The sequence below is a fragment of the Epinephelus fuscoguttatus genome, linkage group LG13 (assembly GCF_011397635.1).
Source record: "Epinephelus fuscoguttatus linkage group LG13, E.fuscoguttatus.final_Chr_v1".
Classification (NCBI taxonomy): Eukaryota; Metazoa; Chordata; class Actinopteri; order Perciformes; family Serranidae; genus Epinephelus; species Epinephelus fuscoguttatus.
The window spans coordinates 11,036,419-11,062,961 of NC_064764.1; the positions used below are offsets into that span (position 1 = coordinate 11,036,419).

General features: G+C 40.4%; 1 protein-coding gene across 2 annotated transcripts in view; it reads right to left on the minus strand.

The window, feature by feature from the left end:
- adarb1b (adenosine deaminase RNA specific B1b) overlaps positions 1-26,543 on the minus strand; it is a 144,181-nt gene that overhangs the window by 21,105 nt on the left and 96,533 nt on the right. For both annotated transcript variants that reach the window (XM_049594634.1, XM_049594633.1), the window contains one exon: positions 3,305-3,379. In XM_049594634.1, the coding sequence (XP_049450591.1) occupies positions 3,305-3,332 (28 nt within the window). In that variant the 5' untranslated portion in view covers positions 3,333-3,379. The remainder of the gene's footprint in view (positions 1-3,304; positions 3,380-26,543) is intronic.

Genomic DNA, 26,543 nt, shown 5'->3' on the forward strand with positions numbered 1-26,543 from the left:
GTTAGCAAAGTGGATGGAATATTGGCAAAAATTTTCATTTATAACATCCTTCAGCAAAGGCTTGATAGGTTACTCCTTGCGGTACTCAGGAGAAAGAGAGGCCGCAGTGTGCATGAGTGGGATTGTAGGTTGGGTTGAGGGAGTGCAAGGGAGGAGTGCAGGGGGAGGAGCTGAGGACCAGGCAAACAGGAGAATACATCAAAGAGGCGGAAGGAGAAGACTCCACCTACTGCAGGATCCTAAAGTCTTGACTGAAAACACGGTGGAAGGTTGAAATGCTGTTTACCCGTTTTTTTGTTTTACTTTTTTTTTTTTTTTTTTAACATAAGACTTATGAAAAGAATGACTGTCGTATTTAAAATGAGGAAAATCTGAATTAGAAATCTGTATCTAATGAGGTGCCATTCATAAGACCCTGCGCCTCTGAGATCCCCCCCATGGAGCTTGTCAGAGAACACAGTGTTTTAGGTTGCAAAATGTACCGACATGCCGTTACCATCTGCAAACTACTATCGACATGTCTAAAGGCAACAAAAAAAGACACTTATTACTAAGATCAAGAACACAGGCATGCATATCCGTCAATTTATGAGCAATATCTGCATTGACAGCATGCATTATTTTTGGTGTGTGTGCATTCTGCAAACTGGTATCTTGCAAATATGAGTTTTGCAAATAAACAAGGGAAAGGAGGAACTGTGTTACAGTAGTAGCCAAGAAGACCTATCACCTATCAAAATGGTGATAGGTGAAATCTGTGTGTTGGACAGAGGAAAAATCGCAGCCAATGACTTAAAACCACCACAGATGCTGCAGCATTAGTTGTGTAATTTAAGCTGTGGTGCATGACTTGGACTTTCATAGCAAATGAAATGTTTTAAAATTCACAGTTAGTAGTGGTGTAGCTTGTTATTTTTCTCTTCAAGGGATAGAATGCATAGGACTCTCAGCTACCGCAAATTTAGGGATTTCCAGTTACATTATTGCACAATACACACGTTTAGCTATCAGTACCGCTCCTGAAACAGTTTTACATGTAGGGTATAGGGACCAAAAAGCCAATCAAAATGAAGTCACACACTTAAAAACTCTAGCATGCTGCACACACAAATACAGTAGATATAATGGCACACACATAAAAATCTGGAGCTCCCTTCCTCTGGTCCAAAATATTAATTCAGCACATTTAGGCTTTCTCTACGGGGGTTAAAACTGATACTCTTCATTTTAGTATAATAACTTTGCAGGATGATGGATATCCAGTAGTACCCATGTCAGAGGACAAAAGCCATAGAGAAGCAGCCATGACACCATGCACTGAATTATGGCACACACACATGCAGTTGTGGTCATGATCATGCGCATCAACGTCTGTGTAATCAGCACCCATTACTTATTCAGAGACAAAACATTCCATATGGCTGGATCTGTCAGAGCTTCAATTCCCCCTGTGAGGGTTGAATGAACAAATAATGCAGACAAAAAAGTCTCTTATCACATCTTCATTTTAACTTGTTTGTTGGGCTTTTGATTTTGGGATGATTCATGTGATTAAAGAATTTCAAGAACTGCAGAGGTTGTCACATAAAAGTTAAAAACTTCTTTCATGTTTTCCTCTGGTGTTTCCCTTGGTATTAAAGAAACAGGCTTGTGTGAGCTTGGACTGTGTTTTATCTTCAAATATATATTTTGACTCGCAGTAAAAATGCAAGAAAGAGGCTTCAGAGGCTTTGAAAGACAACAAAGACCATTTTGTAACTCCTCTTATTTGACTTAACACATAACAACATGCTTCTCCTCCGAGCAGAAATGCAGAGTGTGACATTACAATAAGAACTGTTCATTTGTATTGCAGGTTAGGGCACTGCTAGGATGACAGCTCTCTTTGAATGTGAGTTCTGAATTGCTAAGGTGTGGGGAAACACATTCAATCATGTCTTTTCGTGCCTTCTGAGGCTCAGTTACTGAGTTCAAACCAAAATGTCTAATTAAAGTTAAATAAGCTGGAGAGGATTTTCTAAAAGAGAAATGGAGGTAGAGGGAATCTGTAAGATGACCTGAAGTCTTTGAGATGTAGTGATTAGTTCTTCCCTAAAAGTTTCCCACAAATCAGCTGTGTGCACTGCCATGTGTCTTGGTTCAGGTAAGGACATGATAGCTCCCATCATGCATCATCCCAAAACAACTAGAGATGTCAGTTTCACTTAATTTTGCTTACTATAGCCCAACACCCATCAACCAGTAACTAACTGGTTACTTTTTCCAGAAAAAATAAAAATAAAAAATAAAGAAAAACCAAAGTGACATGTAATAAAAGAGGCCTTTCCTTTTAGTCTGGCGTTCCACTGACGCAGTGAGCTCTGGTGCATTTCGACGAGTTATCCATTCAGAGGCGGTGAAATTTTAATGTTTTGTGATGTAAATGTCTTGCCTTCGATTGTATATTCTGATGGCTTTGCTGACAGACAGGCGGTGAGCTACATTAACAGGCTGAAAAATAGTGCCCACTTGCCCCCCCTCCAGTCTTCACTGCGCATGAGTCAGGTGACATGGTGGCCCCCCTCTAGTCTCCCTCCAAGTCGCCTCTGTGAGTAAGCAACTTTATTTTGAGGGCGCAAAATTCCTTTAGCATTGTAGGCTAAGTTAGCACCACTAGCCAGCAGTGCTAGCAAAGCTAACAATGCTAAAGGGGGTTTGCAGTTCATAATTGCTTACTCATCAGAGTGATCTGGAGGGAGATTGGAGGGTGGGCCTAGTGTTTCCACAGCAACACTGCTGAGTCAGGACGGCATTACTAGCGGTAGTCACCGAATGAGCAGTGCCGCTAGCTAGCTCCCACCAGACAGAAGTGCATAGTGCAGTAAACTAAAGGGTAGTGCAATTAACCTGAAGAAAGATATGTGTAACTGGTCAAAAATGTTCTCAGCGGTTAACTGATTAACAGTTCAGCATCGACATAGCTAAACATAATGGTATGAACAGTATGTTTTTTTTTACGTTCAGACAGTCTTTTTGTATTTACAGGAAAGATCTGCATTTACTTTAATTTTTTTTTGTATAGTCTTGTAAGTTGCTCTGTTCTATAAAATGTGGGCTAGCACTATACTAATACTTGTGTATTAAAGGCAAGCAAAATGTGTTCACACTGATTACACATCACAGGAGGACATACAAGGGAAGACATGCGGGCAGACAGAAAGGAGGGAAACGAAAATACAGGCAGACATTTAAAAGTAGAGACCAGCTATTGCTTGGACAGGAAGACAGACAGACTGAAAAATATGAAAAATCAGAGTCGACTCACTCATATTCTCCTCCTCATCCACATCCATGGTCACGGGTTTGTTCTGACCTGAGAGCAATCTGGCCCCCACTGCACCTATGGATCAGAGGACATAAAGGCGGACTGCATAAGCACGGACAGAGTGACACACATGCACATAAACACATTCAAAGACCTTGAGTGGCTACAGTGCTAATAAATTTCTTGATGCTCCAGCACGCACACACAAAGGAAAATGCACATATTGCACTGTGTAAGTAGCCCGTGAGGTAGGCATATAAATATTCAGAGACTGAGAGATATCAAGGTGAGAGAGGAGGCCAGGGCTGACAGGCCTTAATAGCAGGAGCAGTCTATTGTGACTTTAATATCCCTCCGATTAGACCTCATTTCCCACTGCCTGCTGAGAGATATACAGCTAGTGACATGGCCAAGTTACTCCATTACCACACACACATACACACAGGACTTATCCCAAGGTGGAGAGTGCGATTAAAGCTCCATTAAGCAATATTTTTCACACTAACATAGAATCAAATGATTTTATGCAATCCGAAATGTTCTCTCACACTGACGATGAATACCCAACTCTGAAGCTATAGAAGTTTTTTTTATCGGTTTTCTGCAACTGGCTCTGTTTCGCCATTTTACGTGTACATGGCTGAACACAACGTAGCAAATGGCTTATTAAGAGAGCCAGACATCTAGGTCTGAAGCTTCTGGTCGGTGTTTGACATGGTATTAGCTCGCAATGAATTGTGCATAAGAATGTCAACTTTGTTATCCCTCTCTGGATGTGAATTACCAACAGGGTTAAAAACCACGTAAGTCAAGATGTAACTTTTAACACATTGATGTTTTGGCCACCTTGGTGCAAGAGAACAATCAGTTTCCCAGTTGCACATCCTGCAGGTGTGGAGCAAAATTCATTTTTAGTCTTGTTTCTTGACAAAGTTAGGTCTGATACTGACTCTTGGCTCTGGTTTTGGTCTCCACCAACTGCCTAAGGAAATATCTGGCACTTATGCCGATAAATGCTTTGCTTTGTTTACCTGCTAGTTGCTAACTGTGTCTGTCTGCTATTTGATACTGGGCAGGGGGTGTAGAGTTGGTTAATTATTATGGCCGTGAAAGCTGAACACACTATACCTTAGCAAACAGACACAAGCAAATAAAAAAATATCTTTACAGATTTGGCAACACAAGCGCAACATTTACAAAAAGCGCTGCTAGAAGCTCACAACACAATCAAGACTGTTTTCAGGTAACACTAAGTGCTGCACAGTACGTCAGGGACATGCTTGGTGTTGTCATGGTTTGTGGCTTACGAAGGTATCAGTGTTGGCTATCCATCGGTATGACTGTGTACACAAAAGGCCAGTGGTAGGTTAACAGCAGATATCTGCAATAATAACTAAAAGTAAGCAAAAAAAAACAACAACAACAAAAAAAAAAACAACCTCAAACTTTAAGCCATTTTCCAACACCACAGACAGACATTTTCAGTAACTCCATAATCCACAAATGGCAACAAGCACTGCGTGTTCCAGCTGTGAGCATCACTTTTTAATGTTCCCTTGATCAGCTTTGGTTGTGATGTGAGCTTCTTTACATGTGTCATCAAGTTGGTGAGCGTTTTTCCTTATTTGCTTGAGTTGTGTCTACGTCCATGTGTTGTTGTTTAGTTCTCAGGGCCACCGTAGTTTACTGATAAAACAGCATTAATGAAAGCAGTGAAAGTGAACTAAACAGTTGTGGCAAACAAAAAACCAAAACTTCAAGATGGCACTAAAAGACGTCACTGAACTAATCTAAAAATTTTTATCAAAAGCATTACACAGACTTTCTAAATGTCAAAACTTGCTTCAAGGAGCACTCTACCAAATTTAGTATTGCCCTTTGATAACACTGTTAGTGAAAAAATAGATCAACATTAATTCAGCAGTACCAGTGATATGATCCTTTTCAGTCTACGAATTCTTGCTCTTTGTCAAAACCAGGCAACTAAAGTACCCTCAAAGCAACTTCAAATACAGTAGAACAGTTAATGGTACTATAACAAAACTTAAATATGACATTCATTTAACCTATAATTAAGCGTCTGAATCACAATTTCATTGATGATTCGTGTCAACCATTAGCTTTACTTTTATTAATTACTTCAGCCTGCTGAATCATCAATTTAATGATCTCCAAAACGATCCTTTTAGAGAGGAGGCTTACTTGGAGAAGTTGCACCACTGGCTCATACTTTCCTGCTAATTACAGAATTAATAGTTGTGAGAAAGTTTCAACTGCATGACTTCCCCCATCAGTCTCTCCCACCAACCACTTGAAAAGTCATGGTGCGACAAAAAAAATATTGCTGAGAGCAGGGCAGATGAGTGCAGACTGATGAAACAGACTAACAGAGTAAGTTAGATGAGAGAAAGAGAGAGTTAAAGCAGCGTGGGGGGGGGGGGGGGGGGTGGCAAATGACACAAAGAGACAGAGAGAAAGCAGGAGAAAGATGGCATTATGATATAGAACAGATTGTGCTGATCCTACTCTCTCTCTCTACCCGTCTTCCATCAGTGGCCCCATTCCTCAGCCAGACACTTTCTTAAGCTAAACTAAATGGGCTAATTAATCTGGGCTAATGGTGGGTGACAGCAAATATGCTAGCACAATTATCACCCTATTAAAGATTCATATTCCAACCCATAATTGAAAATGAAAAGGTGGGGTGAAGGGAGGATAGGTGGGAGTGGGTCCAACAGAGTGAAAGATGAGAGTAATTTTTATCAGGTAGCTGGAGCCAGGTGCCCCCGGCCCCCACACACTCATCCAGCAACTCAGAACCACTACCACTGCACGCAATACTAGTTGCACTACTTATAGGTTGTTACTTCTGCTGTGCATGATGCTGTATGATTTTATGTATGTAAGTATTGGGTCTAACTCGTTACCTATGAATAGTTTTAACATGTTCAAGTGGTCTTTCACTGTCAAATAAAGCCTACTGTCTGTAAAGTGTGACCAGATATGGGCAATCATCAATAAAATAATTACAATCAACATGTCTTAAAGAAGTATTTCACTGCTGGGAAGATGGTCTTTTCATAAAACTGGGCTTTCTGTGCAGTAGTAAGATGCAAATACTTTTGAAATCAGTGCTACATGACCAGAGAAAACAATTACCACAATGCACTGTGCCTACCACTAAACATTCCTGCTGATGGTTGACATAATCTGAGCCTGGACATTATGCCACAGGAAACAATATGGCTGCCATCTGGTGGCAAATGGTCTTGAATTTCAGCTGACCAGTAAGCTAAATATGATTCTGAAAACATCTGAGGTGAGAAATCGGCAACGCAGAAACATAATCTTGGTTTTTATTTGATCAACATGGCTTAGTTTCACCATTTAATGTCAGCCTCTGTTTTTGCAATATAGGAAACAGTATGGTGCCCACTTTCTATTCACAAATTCTAGAATTACAGCCACACAATGCACAAAAAATGATTCTGAAAACATTTTAGCAAAAGGCATAGGCAATACAGTAACAGAACCTTGGTGAATACTTGATCAGCGTTGCCAAGTTTGAGAGTTTGGTCTGGGTTTGAAAGAGAGAGACAGAGAGAGGGGTGGATCTCTTTCTCAAACTGCTTCTACACTTTTGTATTCAGGGTGGGAGTACCTATCTGTAGTTTGAGCAACAGACCTAGAGCCAGTGAAAATATTAAACAAGACTGTGCTTTTACTCTCATACTTCTTCCTCCTTCACACTTCACCCAACACACACTGCTGTGTAGTTTAATCAGCACGCAATGCAAATGTGCCTGTCAGTTTTGATTTTCAGATGAGACCGCCTTGCTCATAAATCTGTAACTATTCCTGAAATCAGGTGCAATCAGCGGGGAGAGCCCCACAAAGAATTTGTAAAATGAGCGTATGAGTGTGTATGTTTGTGTATGTGTGTGTTTTATGCAGTACATCTGGAGGTAAATGTCTACGCAGCTCTAAAGGGCACTCGCTTCAGAGAAAAAGAAAAAACTCAACCTTGTCACTGCATTCTGTTAATTAAAATGGAAGCTCATATTTTTGTGCTGAGTGAAATTCATGTTCTCTTTTAAAATCATTTGATATATTTTTGTTTTTTAGAGAAAGAGAAAATCAGAGTGTTCCTAAGTCTCATAAATAGAGACACATCATTATGAGGACAGCTCGGTGCTGTGCTTTATGTACATGTACAGTGTTGTGTGGGTGTTTGTGGATGATCAGTCTCTTTCACAGGGTCAATCCAGATCAAATTCAGCCAAACGCTGAACAAAAGTGACAAATTAGAGTCATGTAAATGTGGACTTCTAGAAAATATATCAAGTTGACTAATCATTAATAACGGAAAAGAAATTATGCACTGCCTATAGGAATACCTACAGTATTAGGCTTAAAAGGCAGCAACATTTGCTTTAATATGGTCCATTACCTTATTTCCTCCGAGGTATTATTTTAATATGGCCATCAAAAATATTCACAGCTGCTTTGTTAAAATAGCTGGTAAATGATTCCAAAAGCAAACAAATTGTGAGCTTTATAACTTGAGGTATGCATATACTCTTTGGGAAAAAGGTATGTATTCTACTTAGATGCTACAGAGGAAGGTCTGCAATGTCTGAAGTTATGACAATATTGGTTGGCAGAAAATGGCCCCTATGCACATTGAATATGAAGGACTGACAGCAACTGAATGTTTACCACTGATGAGAATATGTTACGCTATCAAACAAATATGATCTAAGGCTTCTCATGGTCTATGTTTGGTGATAACGTGATATATAACACATTTAAACCATGCTCCAACAAAATTGTTTAAGAACAGCGAGGTTTGAACATCAAAGATAGACATTTTCTGAAGGCGCATCAGCATTTTTCTTTAAAGATCAGCCAATTCTAGACATTAAAGCCCTCAAAACTAATTTGGACATTTGCAATTTAACCGATGGGATCTTTGATAGATTTTGGTATTGACTGTTTCTGAACACACGAGACTAAAGCAGTGGATTTAAAGTGAGTCAAAAGAACCGATGGTGAGGCCTGACGACTATCTCCCTCCACATGCATAAATGATACTGCGTCATCAAGTTGTGAGACGGCTTGGTTCCAGGTAATTCTGAGTGGACGCCAAGGGAGGCAGGGAGAGGAGAAAGATGAGAAAGAAGATGAAAAACCTCAAATTCAATCTGGCACGGTGAGAGGGACTGAGGGGAAATAAGGTGGTTTTGATTTGTCTCTCATCCCTCGCTTGCGCTGTGACGGAGCGATAGAGTATCGCCACCGTGGAGGGAGCACCAGCAGCGGCCAACTGATGGGAGGAGGTGGGGTGCGGGTGGGTGGGGGGTATGGTGCGAGGGATGGAAAGGTAAAGGTGAGGGAAGAATGGAGGACGAGAGAGATAGAAAATGCAATCTTATTTCAAGTAAAAGAGAATCATTATCTCCTCTAAAACAGAAGGCGACGGAGAGGTGTGCCCTTGGCAGGCCACAGGGTTCATGCTGTCTGAAACAAACTGCCTATAAAGGCTAGTGTAGGAAGTCAGATTCCCCATCAAAATCATTTCAGACCAACTTCAGACCTAAAAAAAACAAAAAAAAAAAACACTTAAAGCCAAAAGCATAAATAATGAAATAATCCTGCTTGCATGAAGGGCTAACCTTTAATAATTCAAAAGGATTGAAAAAGTAAAAATCTATTTTGGCATGCCCAAAATACCACAGTGGTAGCACCCTCTGCAACTGGATTGTTAGAAGTTTTAGGCAAAAAGTCGAAAGGTAAGCTGCCATGTAAACGGAGCACAATGCAAGAAAATACATTGAGTTGAAAGGTCCATTGGTGCAAAGACTCATAATGCATTGACGCAGCATTGGGGCATCATTTTTCCTTATACTGCATAAGGTGCTGGATCTATAGTTTAGCTGAAATCACATGGAACCCATTCTCTGTGCAACAGTGTGCTCTCATTTCAGTCAACTCATATCCAGCAAATGGTCCAAGAAATTAACATGAAGCTTTTAAGAAGCTTCTGTCCAGAGCTGTGGTCAAAGGGCTGCCTGTTGGGAGCATCTTCTAACTCCATGTTATATGCCACGTCAGTGTCGGCTCTACAGTCTTTAGAATAGGATCATTCCCCATTACCTCACTCACTGTCTCAGAGGCATAATGGGATTATCTGGGATGCTCGCTTTGCTTTCCTCATAAGGTAATGCCTGCTTTTTCCTAGTTACTGTAGCACCTTATCTACCTGACCTTTCACTGCAAATGGTAAGGGACATCTCTAAAAAAGCTTGGGACATGTTTCTGCCTCGACTAGGAGGGTAACTTTTACAGAGTGCATACCTTAACTCTTAATAACACAGTACCTCTTTTCAGTATCCTGCATTGCTTTAGATTGTAGGTTTCTCTCCATATTCAGCCTCTTTATCTGCTGGCCGGTCAGCCTAAATTTGTGAAGATGGTTTCATTCACTTTAGGTTGGTGCATCACGTCCTGCTGCTGTCACTTGTTGTTTAGTGTTCTGGCTTTCTTAACCTGTCCCTATACTTCATACACCCCTTTGTGTATTTTACTTTGTAGCCTAAGATGCGCTACAATTTTGTCAATGTGATTAGTCTCTCTCTCTATATATATATGTCAGTGTCAACTAACGTATCATCCTCAGTGGCCGTGTTGATGTGGTGTCCAACTCACTCTGAACATCTCTAACTCTGGCTCCTGTTCTTTACCAACATGCTTAGTGGCACTGTTTTTGCCTGACAATAGCTTTTTCTACATTTGCTTCAGTTAAGTCTTGGCGCAGCCTTTTAGTGTTTCCCTTTATTCCACATTTTGATAGACTGTGTCTTCAAAATGACATTAAATTGGTGTGATTTTTACCTGTGTGTCTTTAACTTAACAATTCCCCTTTCTGTCCACTCCCTCCATTTGTCCCTCCATTTTCCTTAGTTGCTGTCTGCAATAACACTGTCAAACCTGACTTTATCACATTTATTGTACTAATAAAACAAGTTCGAAGTGCATCACTGAGTCCTGCACCTTATTTGTATTGTACATGTATTGTTTTCAGCATGGATCTTAACTGCCTTGTTTTTCTCTTTCCCTGAGCAGCACAGCTACCACTTAACATTGCTGATTTTGTTTGACTGAGTCAGGTTTAAACTTGTCCTTCAGAGAGATGCCATTCCATACTCACCAATTTGTGTTTTATATCTAACTATGAAGAATCCAGGATATAATACATCTGCCTTTATGTGAGCACTGGCTGCTTATATGTCCATTTCCTGTATACACTTAAACAATAGCTGAGGAAACGATTGTGCAAAAATGTATCAAGACAGTGTATTTCAGTTATAGCAGGCAGTACTGTCAAGAGGGGCACAAGTCAACACAGTTGTAATTTGTATCAGTGATAACATGGCAATTGGCCCACTGATGGAATGATGGCGTCTAATTGGTCCCTTGACAGGATGATAGCCTCTAATTGATCTGACGGTAAACTCAAGTTTGTGGTGTCATCTGATGTGAAAGCTTTGCTCTTTGGTGTGATTATACACACACACACACTGGGGAAGGCACTTGAGCTGTGAAAACACTTATCTTTGCTTTTACTTTCATCTTTCACCTTTCATTCAAACTGTGCTGTCCACTGAGACTGAAAACAACCTTGTTATAAGAGAAGGGCACAAATGTGCTACATGCATAGTCCACCCAAAAACCCATTTCACTCAGCTTTAATAAAAATAAACCATTTGCATCTTTGTGGATGAAATTATTCGTGCGCAATTCATTTGGCACTACTTGCCTTCCATCATTTTTTAGCCTGCAGTGTCGACAGAGAGCTTCAGTGACACCTAACGCTTCGTCCCGGCGAGGGAATCTACTACTGTCACCCAGACTACATTAACAGCATATTAACAGACAACAGCCTCCTCCTTCAAACTTCCAGAAGCCTGACATGCTGCTGTGTTGACAGGACAGAGACGCGCTCTAAAAACAGCTCCCGCTTAGCTCCTGTCAAAAACAGACATGGAGAAAAAAGCAGGGCATGCATCACTGCAGGAATACGGCCACGTACATACTTATGTCTGTGATCTTAATGTTCCTCTCTGTGCTGCTAAAGGAAAACAAACAGAAACTGCCTCATTCCCAGGAATTGTACTGTATTCTAAAATAATTCTTGACCTTAATGATTTTCTATTTGTTTTGTAAATCAGCTACAAATCAGCTACAGTGGTGTAAATCATGCATTTACCCTTTAATTAAGTTGATTCTGCTTGTAACTATTGGTTTAATGCAAAAACAACATTAACCGACATATAATCATAAATCTGTGTTTCAGTGACCACATTCAATTCAATGCATGTGCTTTCTTCCACTGGAACAACCTTTTTGTTTCATTTCATATTGCTGAATACTGTGTATTGTACTGCCTCAATGCACAGTAATTGATGTGTTCAATCCTAATTTCTTTGTCTGAAAATCAGCTTTAATTACAGAAGTAATGATACCTTGTACAAGACTGGTATTAAAAAAAAGATCCTTCATTACATATTTCCGATTAAATCTAATATTTCTTTGTGAATTTAAATTACAGCTTGACCCAAATGTATGTAATGTTAAACCTAAAAGACACATCGTTATGACATACCCTTAGAGGCTAAGGTCTTTTTTTAAAATGACATCTTTGAAAGCTAAATGCAGGGTTGTGGGTGTGACAATATTGTAGAACCTGCCATGAAAAATTAAAAGCAGTCTGACATTGTGTTGGCATCCTTTAAAATTGAGTATGGTGTCAAACCCTAACTGTTGTGGTAACTGCAATGAAAACAAAACTGGTGAACCATTTGTGGCAGTAGCTCATTCCATAGGGACTTGGGTCGGGAACCGGAGGGTCGCCTGTTCAAGTCCCCATCCGGACCAAAATATGGAGCATGGACTGGTAGCTGGAGAGGTGTCAGTTCACCTCCTGGGCACTGCTGAGGTGCCCTTGAGCAAGGCACCGAACCCCCCAGCCGCTCGGAGCAGCTGTCATGGGCAGCCCCACCCTGATCTCTCTCCACTTAGTGCATCTATAGGTCCTGTTTGTGACAACAGAGTGAAAAAATTGAATTTCCCCTCTGGGATTAATAAAGTATATTTAAAAAAAAAAAATTAAAAAAATTCTTACATATTTAAGGTTCTGGGTCGAAACAAACCCACCCACGTATTCACCCACGCAGCTTTATCAACACTCAGCAATGTCAAAAAAGCATACAAAAGGTCTTGCATATTCAGCATAGCTAACCATTGTTGTACAACCAAATTAAAAAACATAAATTTCAAAATAAGAGAGTCAACAGAGGTCTTGTGAATGAAAAACTAATTAAGATTCCAAGGACAGAGAGCATGTTGGGTGTAATACAAAGTGAAAAAGACTTTTAAACCAATCATACAGACAGCGAAATCTGATTTGGCATTTACCTTGACAAACCTCTGAATAGTAGCTATTATGAAAACAAATACCTAGTTAATTAAAGTTCAGCTATTTCATCAATTTATTTACTGCAGTCTCTTTAACTGTAATGTCATTTTCTGAGAGTTCGCAATTCCTGAACTGCAATGAGTCCTTGAACAGAGCCAGTAATACCAATCTTTCCTGTTTCATATTTGCCTGTTGTTGTTGCTGATGCTGAATGAAAACTGGCAACATTTTGGTTGCGCAATACATGTTCTAAACCAACCAATAGTAATTTTATCATTAAGACATGATCAATGAATACTTTTAGATGTATCCTGTTTACACTTGTTTTTTTGTGTTTTAACACTTAGCATTTCCAAGCACAATGTAAACATCTAAGAAATAATTTAAAACAAACCAATATTAAAAACAGATATAAGTGTTTTTTAATGTATTTGTCAGCAACTACAACTCCTCCTGTGGGCAGCTATATGCGGAACCATAGGAGTAATAACAAGTGTTCACAAATACAGAAAAGAAAAACTGTCCTTAGAGCTGCAGAAACATTTATTACTGCGTGTTATAGACCATTTATTGAACATTTAGATATGGTTTTTAAATGCAAAATAGAAGGACTTAGGCTTTCATTCAACTTGGCACTTATGTATGTTGTAACCTTGTATGAATTCGCCTGTGGATTAATAATTTAATCACAGCTGCTGAAATGTGTATGAAAGCCTATTTAAACTTAAAATACCAAATTTAATGAACTTATCATTCATTTCTGTGTGTACAGTTTTATGTTTGAAATATTACAATAAACACTAACTTAGCAAAAACTGTACTGATAACAAAATAAAGGAAAACGCTTTACTTAGAGACACAAAGTGTCGGTTATCATCACACCCAGAGCGTTAAGTCCTTACTCATTTGCAGCAGGCGACTTGCTCAGGCAACAGTCTGCTAAACTGACCGCTCGAGCCGACAGGCTCTCTGGGGTGGTATCGTGGTTTGCAGTAGAATGCCAGGACTCGCTGGGTAATGGACCAGTACAGAGGCTCAGTTGGGGGTTAAGATGGAAAAAATGGGCATTGCCCTCACGCACACACTGTCACCAGAGCCCCTACGGCACAGCTAATTCAGAGATGCACAGCTCAGGTTTAGTATTGGAGTCAGTGATTTATCTAACAAAAAAGTATCTTATGGTAAAAACACAAAACTTAATCTATTCATATTTTTTTTTCCATTAAACATAGAAAAAGTAATTGAAAATCCCAGAAAAGAAGTTAAACATGACGGCTGTTAACTTTACTAGGTTATTAATGGTTGCACTTTTAGTATCTCACTATGGATGCGAAGGTCAGCTGAATGCCTACGATGCAAATGTAATGGATTATTTCTCCAAAATATGAAAATTTGTCAAAATTGAGAAAAGAGAACTGCAGGGATGTAGAGGTGTGAAAAGAGAAGAGAATCAGTCTTTTATTGTGTTCCAGACTTTAATATCTGACAGTTGGTCGTTTATCATCATGGACCGCTGATGGTGAGAGAAGGGAAAAGGTGGAGAAAGCAGAGGCAGAGAGTATCAATATGAATTTTTTATTTGATGGGTTTTATGGGAGATTGCATTTCAGAAGGCTGGCAGAGTCAAGGTTCATGGAGGAGTGAGAGAAGAGAGAGAGCGAGAGGCCAAGTCTTAAAGGCCATGCGAGGAATAATGGTGTCCCTGCACACGGAGAACACACACTAACACTTTGGTTTGTTACATACTATACACCATTCCCTGCTTTGTGTGCATACAAAGCTGTAAATCAAATTTTAGCATTCTGCTTGAAGCTGAAAACTCCCTCATGCATTTTCCATCTTTTGTTTCTTTAAAACCACACACACACTTTTACTGTTTCTCTCTCTCTCTCTCACACACACACACATAGTACAGGCTCTTTCTTACTTGTCTTTTTTTCTCACACACACACGAACACGAGCAAACTTCTAAGGCTGGCTTCAGGTGTGATCATAAATCATCAGAGTGAGTGGCTATGATTCCCCCAGCAGCAGCAGAGCCAGGGGGGCAGAGGGGGGGCTTGGAGGGTGGAGAGCAGGGCTGGTGTGGCCAGACAGAAGGCTGCAGCTAAATGGCTGCCCTTGCTTCCTGTGTCCATCAAGACCAAAACGAGCGACTGTTCAGCCTCTGGGTGTGACACTTCGCAGACTGCCGACATCGGTGACACACATAACGGTGTGAATAAACACCTTTAGATGGACTCAGACACACACATGCGAAAACAGTGGTAGCCAGACATATAGAAAAAATAAAATGCTTGCAATGATGACAGCGGCAAGTATCGTTGCCATGACTAAGCTCATTCACAACATAAATACACCTCCTGACTTTACCTCCCACATATAATATACATCTTTTAAGACCACACTTAAACTGCTCCCCAACCCACCACCCACCCATGTCCACAGTCTCTTAGTTACTCTATTCATCATCCACTTTATTTCACTCTGTTTAAAATGAGAAACGCAGTGTGACAGACATCGTTTGTGGTGGAAAATGAGGTAAGGACCAACAAGTTCCACCTCCAAGGAAACCAAAGGCAAACATCTGCCTGTGATGGCTTTATATGGTCTGTTCTGAACCGTGCCGCTGCAACTAGTGTGGAGTTTGACACATGCTAAAGTGAATGTTGGGAAGATTAGATAACTGTGTTGCTGTCAGGCGGAAGGCTATCGCAGGAAAATATTTGAGGGCTTGTTGAGTAAAAGTCTTATTTCTCTTGAACCCACTCAAACTGAATGGTATTCAAATCAGAGTGCAAACATGCTATGAATTATTTTGCAATGTTTTTTTTTTCTTTTTTCTCAGCTCAGGCCTGAACTCTGACATTTTCATCCCTGCTTCTGATATTGGGGTCACATTTTTGCATGGCCTCTGAGGTCGCAGACAGTATCTAACACGACTGCTTTATTTATCAGAAGAGAACTTCCTTTGTATTCTTTGTTTGTGTGAAGATATTGATTTACTGACTTGAGTTTACTCTTTGATGTATTTGTGTACTGACTGGAGAGTTCCTGTGTTACATATATTACTGTTTGTATCTTTCATCTGGCCCCAGGTGTTTGATATAAAAGGGAACAAAACAAAATAGACAAAATAAGACATTTTAAACTGAGTACTACACTCTAAAGAATGATTCACGGGGTTACCTTCATTTTATTGTATTGTATTCAACAAAATCTGGTGTAACACTGGCAAAAAATGTTAAAACTGCCTTTCATAAAACAAAATGTATTCAGTTTAATTTAGCAACTGAAATCTTTCCATAGGCAGAGTAAAAACAACTCGTTTGCCAGAAGGACTGGTTGGAAAAGAAGAAAAACAGAAGAGTTGTGGTGGTTACAAAAACTGAGAGCCGGAGTAAAGAGAGGAGAAACAGATCGAACAAGACTGAGAGTCCAAAATGAGGAATCGAAGATGAGGGGGAGGAGGAGATGAAAGGGGGAAAAAAGAGGGGGCAAAGAAAGGGAAAGGAACTGGACAGAGACAAATGGCCATGGGAAATGGCTGGTGCAGGAGAGCCCGCCTATGAGACAGCCCTCTCAGCAGCCCTAACACAGACTGATAGGCCCACCGGGCTGTGCTACTACTCCAATCCATCCAGGTCCTGTCTGATTCTTCCTTTATTCTTTAAAAAAAAAAAAATAATAATAATCACATCATAAGGCTATCAGGTCTAGCTAATTCACCGCAATGTGCTATTAAAACAATGTAGGAATGCTGCAGCCCTATTTCAATATCTAATTTGCATTGTTTCATTACTGGAGGACAGGAATTTCAAGAATTAAAGCCTCATTTAAAAATCTTTTTTTCCACCATGTAATCTTGTCTGTTGGTTTTGGTATGTTTAAGAACCATGAGGATTTTTTTGCTCTCACTGGCAAACAACCGAGCAGCAAACAGGCTTTTCGTGTTACATGTCGTTCTGTGGCTACAACAAAAAGACAAACACAGGGAACAAACATGATTGTTTCCTCCTCTATTTACTCCTTTGGCTTATCTTTACACTCTGCTGACTCCACTCACTATTTTTTGATTTATTCTGATAAGTTTCTGGTCATACTTTTATCCAACCCGGAAGCTGTTTTTACTGGCAGGAACAGATTAGATCTGTATACTAAGTTCTAAACCCATTTACATTTTGACTCCTTTGCGCACCTCTTAAAAGCATGCATTTCATAATCCTGTGTGTGCCGGCATGGTCCAGACAATTTCAGATGTTAACTATCTATGTGATCTTCATGCACAATAATAAAGGAGTGCAGGGATTTACCTGTGAAAGAATGAATAGATGGGTGAATGCCGCACATGCAGCAATGAGAATTACAAGTTGAGAAAGAGGAAGTGGAATAGGAAATAAAAGAGAGGTATACACAAAGGGAGGAATACTGGGATCATTGTTAACTGTCCATGTATGTGGTTAGGTAAGTGAGTGCTACTGTCGCTATCCCACAGTCCCATTACTTTCCCCAATAAAGCTTTGGCAGTCCAGTGATTACCCCAAGAAAGCACGAGAGAGAAGGAATCTTAATAGAAATGGGATCAGGTTTTTTTTTTTTTTTCGTGAAGGCAGAACCTTCCTCATCTCGCTTTCCCTCTCTGTTGCCTACTCAGGTGATGTCTCCAGGCGCTGACCAGGTAATGCACCGTAATGGAGTACACGTGTGGGTGCCGGTGGCCTAATGGAGAGGGGTCGTGGCAGCGACGGGAGTGCCTGTCGTGCTGCCTGATTGAAACTGATGGGCCAAGGTAAGGGGGCCATGGAGTGCCGGCCATCCAACATGGCCCTCGCTGTCTCATCAAACAGACACACACGTGAAAACACACACGCACACCCCTACCACAGAGTCCATTATTCAATTTGGCCCTTCTAATGACCAGTGAATTAGGCTGCCAGAAGCGATTTGCCTTCTGAGCCCTACTGCTGGACGTACATGCTTTTCTCCACTCTGCATATTAAGAGGTAGCCATTCAGACACTGACAACCAATCAGTGACTTTAGCTGGATGAAGAAGGCATGAACACTTAATAAAAAGTCAGGTCGCAAGATTTCAAAGACACGTATACCACCTTAGGTTGAAGCTAGAACAAAAGGTCTACATGTGTCCCCCTTGTTTCTAAGACAAGAATAAAATATCATCATAAGATTGCCCTCACAATAAATGGCAAAACGAATGGCCACGCAGTTTCGAGTCATTGATGAAGCAAATCTAGACACAAAATAAAGCAATGATTTCCTCATTTTTTAAATCAAATACTGAATCAGAAATATCCCCCCAAATTGGTGTTTTTCCCACTTAAATGCTGATGACTGGATATTATTTACCTCAGTTTTTGGGTCACTGTCAACCTTCTAAATTTGATATTTTCAATAAAGCTGTTTGGGTGCATGTTCCTGTTAATAAAACACCTCATAGCTTCAGTCACAGTTTTGCCTTCAGCCAGGAGGCAACAGAAGACAGTTGGAAGAAGCATTAGCTGCTAACGTTGGCATGACTCGCCTTGAGTCGACTGCTCCTCTCGGTAACATTACTGTCAGCGCACTCCTTTGTATACGAGTAGCGAGGTATGCAATACCGTTGGCATGTTTTATGACACCGCTGTGCATTTTGCAGACGGATACTGTAATGTTAAAACTTCTGGTAAATGGTAGACATTTCTCTCAGTGTGGGAATCTTGTGTGATGACTGGCAGGGGAGGGGAAACATGTATTCTGTCAGCCTCTGTCATCCAAATTTCATTCAGAGTTTGGGGTTCTGTATTTCAATGTAGCTGAATCTAAATGTCTTGCATTGTTTTTTCTATACCACTGCATCATTTAATGGAAATTCCATCATAAAATGTTAAATTAATTCGTAAAATAGCACTAATTTGCATAAAAATAGAGAATAAAATGAACTTGTTAACAGCTGTGAGGCTGGCAACACAAAGTCTGAGTTGGTGAGTGAATCCAGGTTGTGTCATGTCACCCACAGCATTTCAAGACATCTGGAAGTTAGTACTGAGTCTGATCTGCAATGAACTGGCTCCCGTCAGAGCCCTGCTAATGCCAAGAGACATATAGAAAGACATCAACCTGTTCTGAACACTTGCTTTGGCTCAATATTTGTGCATACTGTGCCGAATGTTGCATCATATCGAAAAGCAAAGCAACACTGCATCTGTATAAAACCAACATATTGGTCTGACTCATTATGAAGGCAACTTGGAAAGAGAATCATTTTAGGATGGCTGTTGAATCCTGAGAAAAATAAAGAAGCTCAAACGTCTAAGCTCAGCCCAAAAATGTTTCTGGCTTTCTACTTTGCTTAGATTTCCTGCTCATTCCCAACTACTGATGCCTGCCTTACTTTTGCATTTAGCCTGAGAACAATACTGCAGCGAGATTAGATTGTCAGGTCGATGCAAATGCCATGTGCCAAGTGATAAAGAACAGCAATGGCAAAAACCTTCAAAAATCCTTTTATAGGAAACTATTGTAAACCAAAGATTGTACTGATGGGCTGGTCAGTGCTCACCCCACTAAGAAACTGAAAAACTGTCCCGTCATTCTTTATAGATTTCTTAGGTCCAGGTATCAGGTTTAATAATAATAAAACTCCTCTACTTTTGCTTTCTTCCATCTTTTCAAGGTTGTTGGGTGGCTGCCTCTCCTCTTTTCACTAGAAGCTGTAAAATCTATTTGACAGCTCTGATTTATGACACAGCATAGGCACCGAGCGCCTGTGGGGAAAAGAGAGTATGTTTGAGTGTGTTTGGAAGTGTGGGAATGTGTGTGTGTGTACATGCAGGACCACCACTGCTGTGTTCAATGTTCAAGCACCCAACGGAGCACACAGGTAGGGAGCTCCCTTCAACTTGTATGTGTATGCAAATATTCAAACATTGTCACCTTTGATCGCACGCACAGACATCAACAGTCAAAGCAGCACAGTGCATATTACACAATCTAAAGCGTCTTTCACACATACACTGCAACCCTGAACTTATGTAGACATGCTGACAGGTGTATGTGTGAACCCAAATATCTGAATCTGTTGGACCGAATAAAACCGGACTTTATCCTGCCAGCTCTCTATATTACATAATGTTCGATTGAGCCCATGTGTGTTTAGAGCGGGTCATTGTCTGCAGAATATAATGCAAGCAAGTGCTCATGTTGATGACATTTTATCGTGCGCCTTGCTTAAAACTGGATGAATTTAAATATCCAAGGGTAGAGAGGAAGGGTCATTTACACTAAGACACCTGTCTAAGTGGAGAGATGACAAGATTCAGGAACTTATGTCAGCAAGGACTGAAGCTGAAATTGTCAGACAAACTCAATGAATGGCAAGAGAATCCTCACCAACCCTCACCTAAAACAAAAGGACTACTTCCACAAGGTGAGGACCATAGACTATAAACTAATGGACGTAGCTACCCTTATGTCATGCATTGGTTTTGTACACTCCCATTTTGAAGGCTGGAGTTCGGCATTTTGGCTGTTACCATCTTGGAATTTTGGAGCTAGAGGTGACCATATTTGTGTGAGGCTGAAGCTGTGGAGGAGCGAGGGGTGGATCTGACCTATTGACTGTAGCGGTGCATCACAGAGAGCCCGAAACTCAAGTGGCCCCTGTCCTTAAATATGCATAGCATTAAGCCTTAATACAATTTATATGGATGAATTATTTAGAAATTCTCAGCCACTACAGTTGTCTTTAATGTTGAAATTGGCTATAGAAATCAAAAACATTTTTGTACCAGGCTGTAAACATGTTTTGGTTTTTTTTGTTAAGTTGAACATTATAGCATGGGTGTCTATGGGGATTGAGTTTGCTTCTGGAGACAGCCTCAAGTGGCCATTCAAGGAACTGCTGCAGTTTTTGACATTTCTTTGTTGGCTTCATTTTTCAGCCCTGGAAGTTGCCACTTGGTGAGAATGTGCCTGACACGTGTTGAAGGGAAGATTTTTTGAACATTGTCTGGAATTCATATAAGAAAATGGCTTACGAAGAGCTATGATAACTCGCCATTAGTGCTTAAAAACAATCATTTTTACACAAGCTCTTCCGACTGAGCTTACTCATACAGTGCCCTAAAACTGTATCTCTTACAAGTTTGTATTTTTTTCCCCCAAGGGCTAAACAGTCTCGTCTTCATCACAGTTGAGTTGGTGTGGAGTTTGACAATACCCTTAAGAGCTTTGGATCCTCTTGGGTGTGCATGCATGGCATCTTTTTCACATGCAGCTGTTTACTTTTGGAATTGAAAGCGTTTTTGTCAGTTCTCTCCTTCTGCCTTCTGCCTTCCTCTGTCCATCTAACCCCCCCAACACAATCCTCTCCTCTGTCCTCCTGTTCTCCTCGCCTGGATGCCCAGGGTGCTTACAGCTAACACCGTTTGTCACATTCAAGGCCAGGTTAGACGCACCAGGATTCTGCTCCGCAAGGAGAGGGATGTGTGTGTATGCTGGAGTGTGTTTGTGTGTGTTTAAATGGGGGTGGGGAAGTCTGAAAATAAATGCTGCGCAGAGACATGAATGCATCCATGTAGATTTGTGTGCGCCTGCACCTGTGACAGTGTCATCTAGGAGTTGAATTTCACACCTTGTGCCTTTGCTATTGTCAGGCACAGAGGTACTGCTGATGGACAGCGGGGGGAGGACTGGGTGGGGAACTCCTGCCAGATGAAAAAAGGTCGTGGCAGCTGACAGAAGCAGTGGGAAAGTGTCCCTAAGAGGACGGATGTCAGAGGTGGGAGGCGAAAAGATGGGGGAGGACAGATGTGCAGAAGGAGAGCAGAAAACAGTGAGGGCTTTACTATATCACAAAAAGCAATATGAACTGTAAGTGAACTCTTTCTGTGGCAAGATTCGAAAGTTTGAAATTAATCTTTCCTCTTCATTTCTGGCAAGACATTCCAAATAGCATATTTGGTTGGAAAAATCAAGTATTCATCACTACAAGTCCTGTTTCATTACCTCGAAAGAAATTCCCTTCCACATATCACATGAAAGCAGCGGAATAACCAGTGCAAACGGCAAAACATTTCACATCCATTTGAATCTACAACGACTACGAATCTACACACAAAGTTTATCTCTGTGGCGATGAAGGGAGCAGACACAAATCCCTGCATACATCTCTAGGGCCATGAAGTGTCTCTCCGCCAGCAAAACACACCTCGGCGGTTTGTGCATTCTCGCTACAATGGTTTTCCCCCCTCTGTCAGTCTGTTACAATCATTAGCAGCATGCTAATCAAGGCTAATTACATTGAGACAGGCAGAAACAACTCATTTCTTATCATGACAGAGTGCTGCTCTGCCTGAAAATGTTGTGGCACTAAATGAGGCTCTGCTCATCATCAACAGTTTGTTTATTGTGAGGTAAATGAATGTGAGCGTGTTTTCTCTTTGATTTCCATTGTTAGTGTTGTCAAATGTTAATCAGTGTGCCTGGGCTTTTTCAGAGGCTGTAAATCAATTTTGTCTATTATACTGTCTAAATGTGTTAGCTTAGATTATCCAAAAGGGATGTAAACAGCAACATCAATTAAAAAATTGTATTTAGTAATATGTTAGTGATTATTCTAAATCATAATGATGATTTCAAAATCCTTTTAAGTCAATCAATGTAGGAATATATGAACAAAACACTTTCAGGAGTAAATGAAGCAAAGAAAAGTGGGAGAAGAACAGGAGGATTTGGAAGAAAGGCAAACAGGGAGGACGGAAAAGGATGTGAGGTTATCTAAGAGGAGAAAATGCGACAACAGGGTCTCGTTGTAGGCAAAGTCTCTTCCACGGCGATGGATTGTAAGCGTCAGGCGGTGCAGATCCCCCTCTCTGCCCCCCTCTTCAAGTTACAAAAGCTCATTTTGGAGATTTTGCTGGCACGGCAGAAAAGGCCTCTGTTCCCCATTTTCCATATTTCATATACGGCCCATTGGAAAGCATCGTCTACGAGTGTCATGGCTTGGCACATTTACGAGAGATGCATTGAAGAACTTATCACTTGGAAGATATGCTTAAGTTCAGCGTTTTGAAAGTCACTGTGCACTCTATGGTAATTCACTTGTAAAGCTAAAGGTAAATTATATGGTTATGCCATCAATATATGCGAGTCAACAAAACTTTGAAGTACAGAGTTGCAGGCTACAATAAAAATAATATATTTCATTTACATTGTTCTATTTAAATGAAATAACTATATAATTAAAAGGCAATGTAAAAAAATATTAGTACAAGGCAAACAAAAAAAAAGAGAAGATAAAAGGCATCCGTTAGTTTTATTCAAGTCCAATGCTAACACAACACTGCAGTGAGATGTACAGAGCCATCAATGGGCTTTAGAAACATCAGACATTTTGATTTGTCATAAAAGCACAGGTGTTACTGATAATATTAATGATGGCTGAGTTCTATTCAAGTCTCCTAGTCAGTCATGGCAGTGAGCCAGCATGAATAATAATTAAAATGCTTTATGCTGTTAATACTTAAGCCTTTCCCACGAGACAAAACACTGACTGACAACCCTTAGGATATGGCTTTTGTCTTTAGTGGGAGAGGATACAATCAGCATTCATTCCTGGCACAAATGACTCTGCAGTAGTCTCAGATATATATCAACTCCAGCTCTGATTGGCAGTGATGGAAAAATGGCACCTGGGTGGATATGCTAATCTTTGCCCCCTTTTTCCGGCAAAATGCTGCTTCACCACTGTTAGTAACATCTGTGACCCTTTGTCAGCGTAGCCAAAAATTTAATCAATTTCCATCCAGGTAGCACTCAAACTTTGTCCCAAATAGTCAGCGTTGAATTTGAAAGCGAGAATAAGTGAAAGATATAGAAAGAGGTAACCACCGTAACATCTTCTCTGGCCTCTATGCTACTTTCTACTGCTTATTAACCAATTAACCAGGCACATCTGTGTCATCAAATGTGACACACCAGAAAACAAAACAAAAACAGAGAGGCACACTTGTCTACTGGAAATGGGAAATAAGTATCTCACTTTTTTTTTTGCAGGTTTTCCCACTTTAAAAAGCGCTGTTATGATTTTTAATTCAGGATTTTTACATGTACCGGTAATTTCAAACTGTAGTATTGCTTCTTTTTCTTACTACGTTAGGCACCATCACAGAAAAAACCTGACCTTTATTGACGTCATCCTTTCAAAACTAAATCAGATTCTTAAAGTTAACAGCCAACATTGTTCAACAAAACCATAATTTTGGGGGCGTGTGCAAAACATTTGGTTGAAAACGTACACAGTGAAACTGAGATGATGGACTATCGTATAATTAATCAAGGCCCGATGATATAAAAGCAAATTTAACATGCTATTTGTAAAGATGCTCTGACTTTGTATATCCAAACGGGTAATAATTTTGCCGAACTAATCGTGTCAGTACAGTGTGGGTGTGTACAGAACGTGCTTGACTGACATCTACCTCAGTCCTCAGCTAGCTCTGTTGCACCTGATATGATGTTATAAATAACACTTTTATCATTCTCATTAGTTCACTGAGTCTGGTGACATCGCCTAATTCCCACCATAGCTCCACCCACCTCCAACCTGGTCTAATTAACCAATCTAAATAAAAACACCTGTGCTGGAGTGTAGAGCTCTTAACTGGTCCCTTAATTGGGTTAAAATGACCTACTTCTGTTTGCTAGATGGTCTATATCATCAGCTAAGTAGAGATGTAAGGTTTTGTCATATTTTACTTTAGATACTTTTGACAAAATATTTGGGTAACTGCCTGCAACATTTTGCACACACAGCTTAAGGGTACTGTCAAATGTGTCATTCAACAGTTGACACATGCAAACCTTCCAAGCTGAATTAACATTGCATTTTATCAAACTGAGCTCTCAGTTGGGTGCAACTTGTATATAGATCTGCATAAACAAATAGGGATTGTGTTTAGAATCAGAATCAGCTTTAAGAGCTAAATAAGTGCGTACACATGCATGGAATCTGACTCTGTTTTTTTGTGCTCTCAGGCACAAACACAGAAATAGACCTGCAGTTAAAACAAGGACAACAGAGGTGAACATAAACAGGGCCGCAGTGTGGATTATTCCTCGATGGCTCAAACTCAGAGCTGACCCTGGTCAACCCCTGCATCGACACGCTGAAGTGTCCTTGTGGAAGACACTAATCTGCACTTAATGGACTACCCAGTCCAGTGGTGCAGTGCTGACTCCGACCTCACTGACGGGGAAACTGAGCAAAGAGATTTTCTTGACTCAGTGTCACATTATTCTACCCAAGATTGTCTTAAGTAAGTCTGTGACCTTGTCCTCACAGCTAGCATTAGCTGCTAACCCAATGGGCACTAAAGCTAAAGCACTAAGCAACTTATCAGAAGGATTCCAGCGTGGGGCATTAAAGCTGACTGAGAGAGCAAGTGGAGCAACATTGGCCCAAAATCCTGCTTAGTCATCGCTTCTCTCGCTATGGTGAAAAAGTGCCACTTTCATTCCCGTGGTGATAAGGGAGAGTGAAAAGGCCAGAAACAGACCTGTGTAATGCTGATGGACGTAGTCGGTCTCTGAGTGAGCGGGGCTCGAGTGCGAGTCGGGGGGCTGAAAAAATGCAGCATCAGCAGTGGTGGATTTACTTGGATGAATGGGCTCGGCGAGGAGGGTGGGTGGGAGGGGGTTGTAGGGTGGTGGGTGTCAAAGCAAGTGGCTGAGACATGGCTAATACTGCCAGTGAGCTGTGGCCACCTAAGTAATTACTACCTTTGCTGTTAGGCTAATCCCCAGAGCAGAGCAGCAAACTCAGGAGAGAAAAGCTTAGAGGCTCTGTGGGGCTCCCGTCACCCGACGTCAGTTACACAGAGACACGGACCTGTCTCAGTCAGAGAGAGAGGACAAGGATGAGAGGGAGAGAGATCGCCTTTACTCAGTAGATAAATCATTTGTTTAAATCATTCTGATCCTTAAAAAACACAAACATACAAAAATATGTTTAATCAAAAGCAGAAAAACAGAAGACAAACCTTTAACCCGGTCTTTCCTAAACTGATTGACAGCTTCTGTAATACTCACGCATACACTTAATTCAAGCTGTTCATTTTTCTGATGGTGTGCGCAGGTATGTCTACTGATTAAGATGTATATACATAAAACTATCAATCACAATATATGGGGTAAGACTGTGGCCACCCCCCACCTTTCTCTGTCCCCATATTACCTATCCATCTCAACCGTCTCCTGTCAACAAAGGCTAAAATGCTGAAAAAACATCAACTAAACAAAACTAACAAAAACAAATGTGTTCTGATGTTGTTCATGATTTGTTTACATCAGAAATGGTTGTAAAAAGAAGAGTACAAAAGGTCTATATTTTTGTTTATGGTTATACAGGAAAAACAAAATGCTTAATTCCTAATCTGTAGGTATGTTCCTTCAATTAAATATGTGAATATACGATGCAATCTATATGGTCGATATCTTAGTGACTGGACTGTCAACCAACACGGAACAGACAATCTAGAAATTATTTTTCTTTGGTTAATTTTTAGGGCAAATATATATATTAATACAAGAAACTTAAATATTCTGAGTCAAAAATTTCTCTGACAAATTACAAACATTAAAGAATTACTAATCATTTAAAAATCACATTTAAACTCTATATTGACTTTTTGTTTTGGACCAGCAATTACTAGGGTCAAGTTTGATGTCCTCTGTAACGTTTGTCTTTTAGACATTATTACAT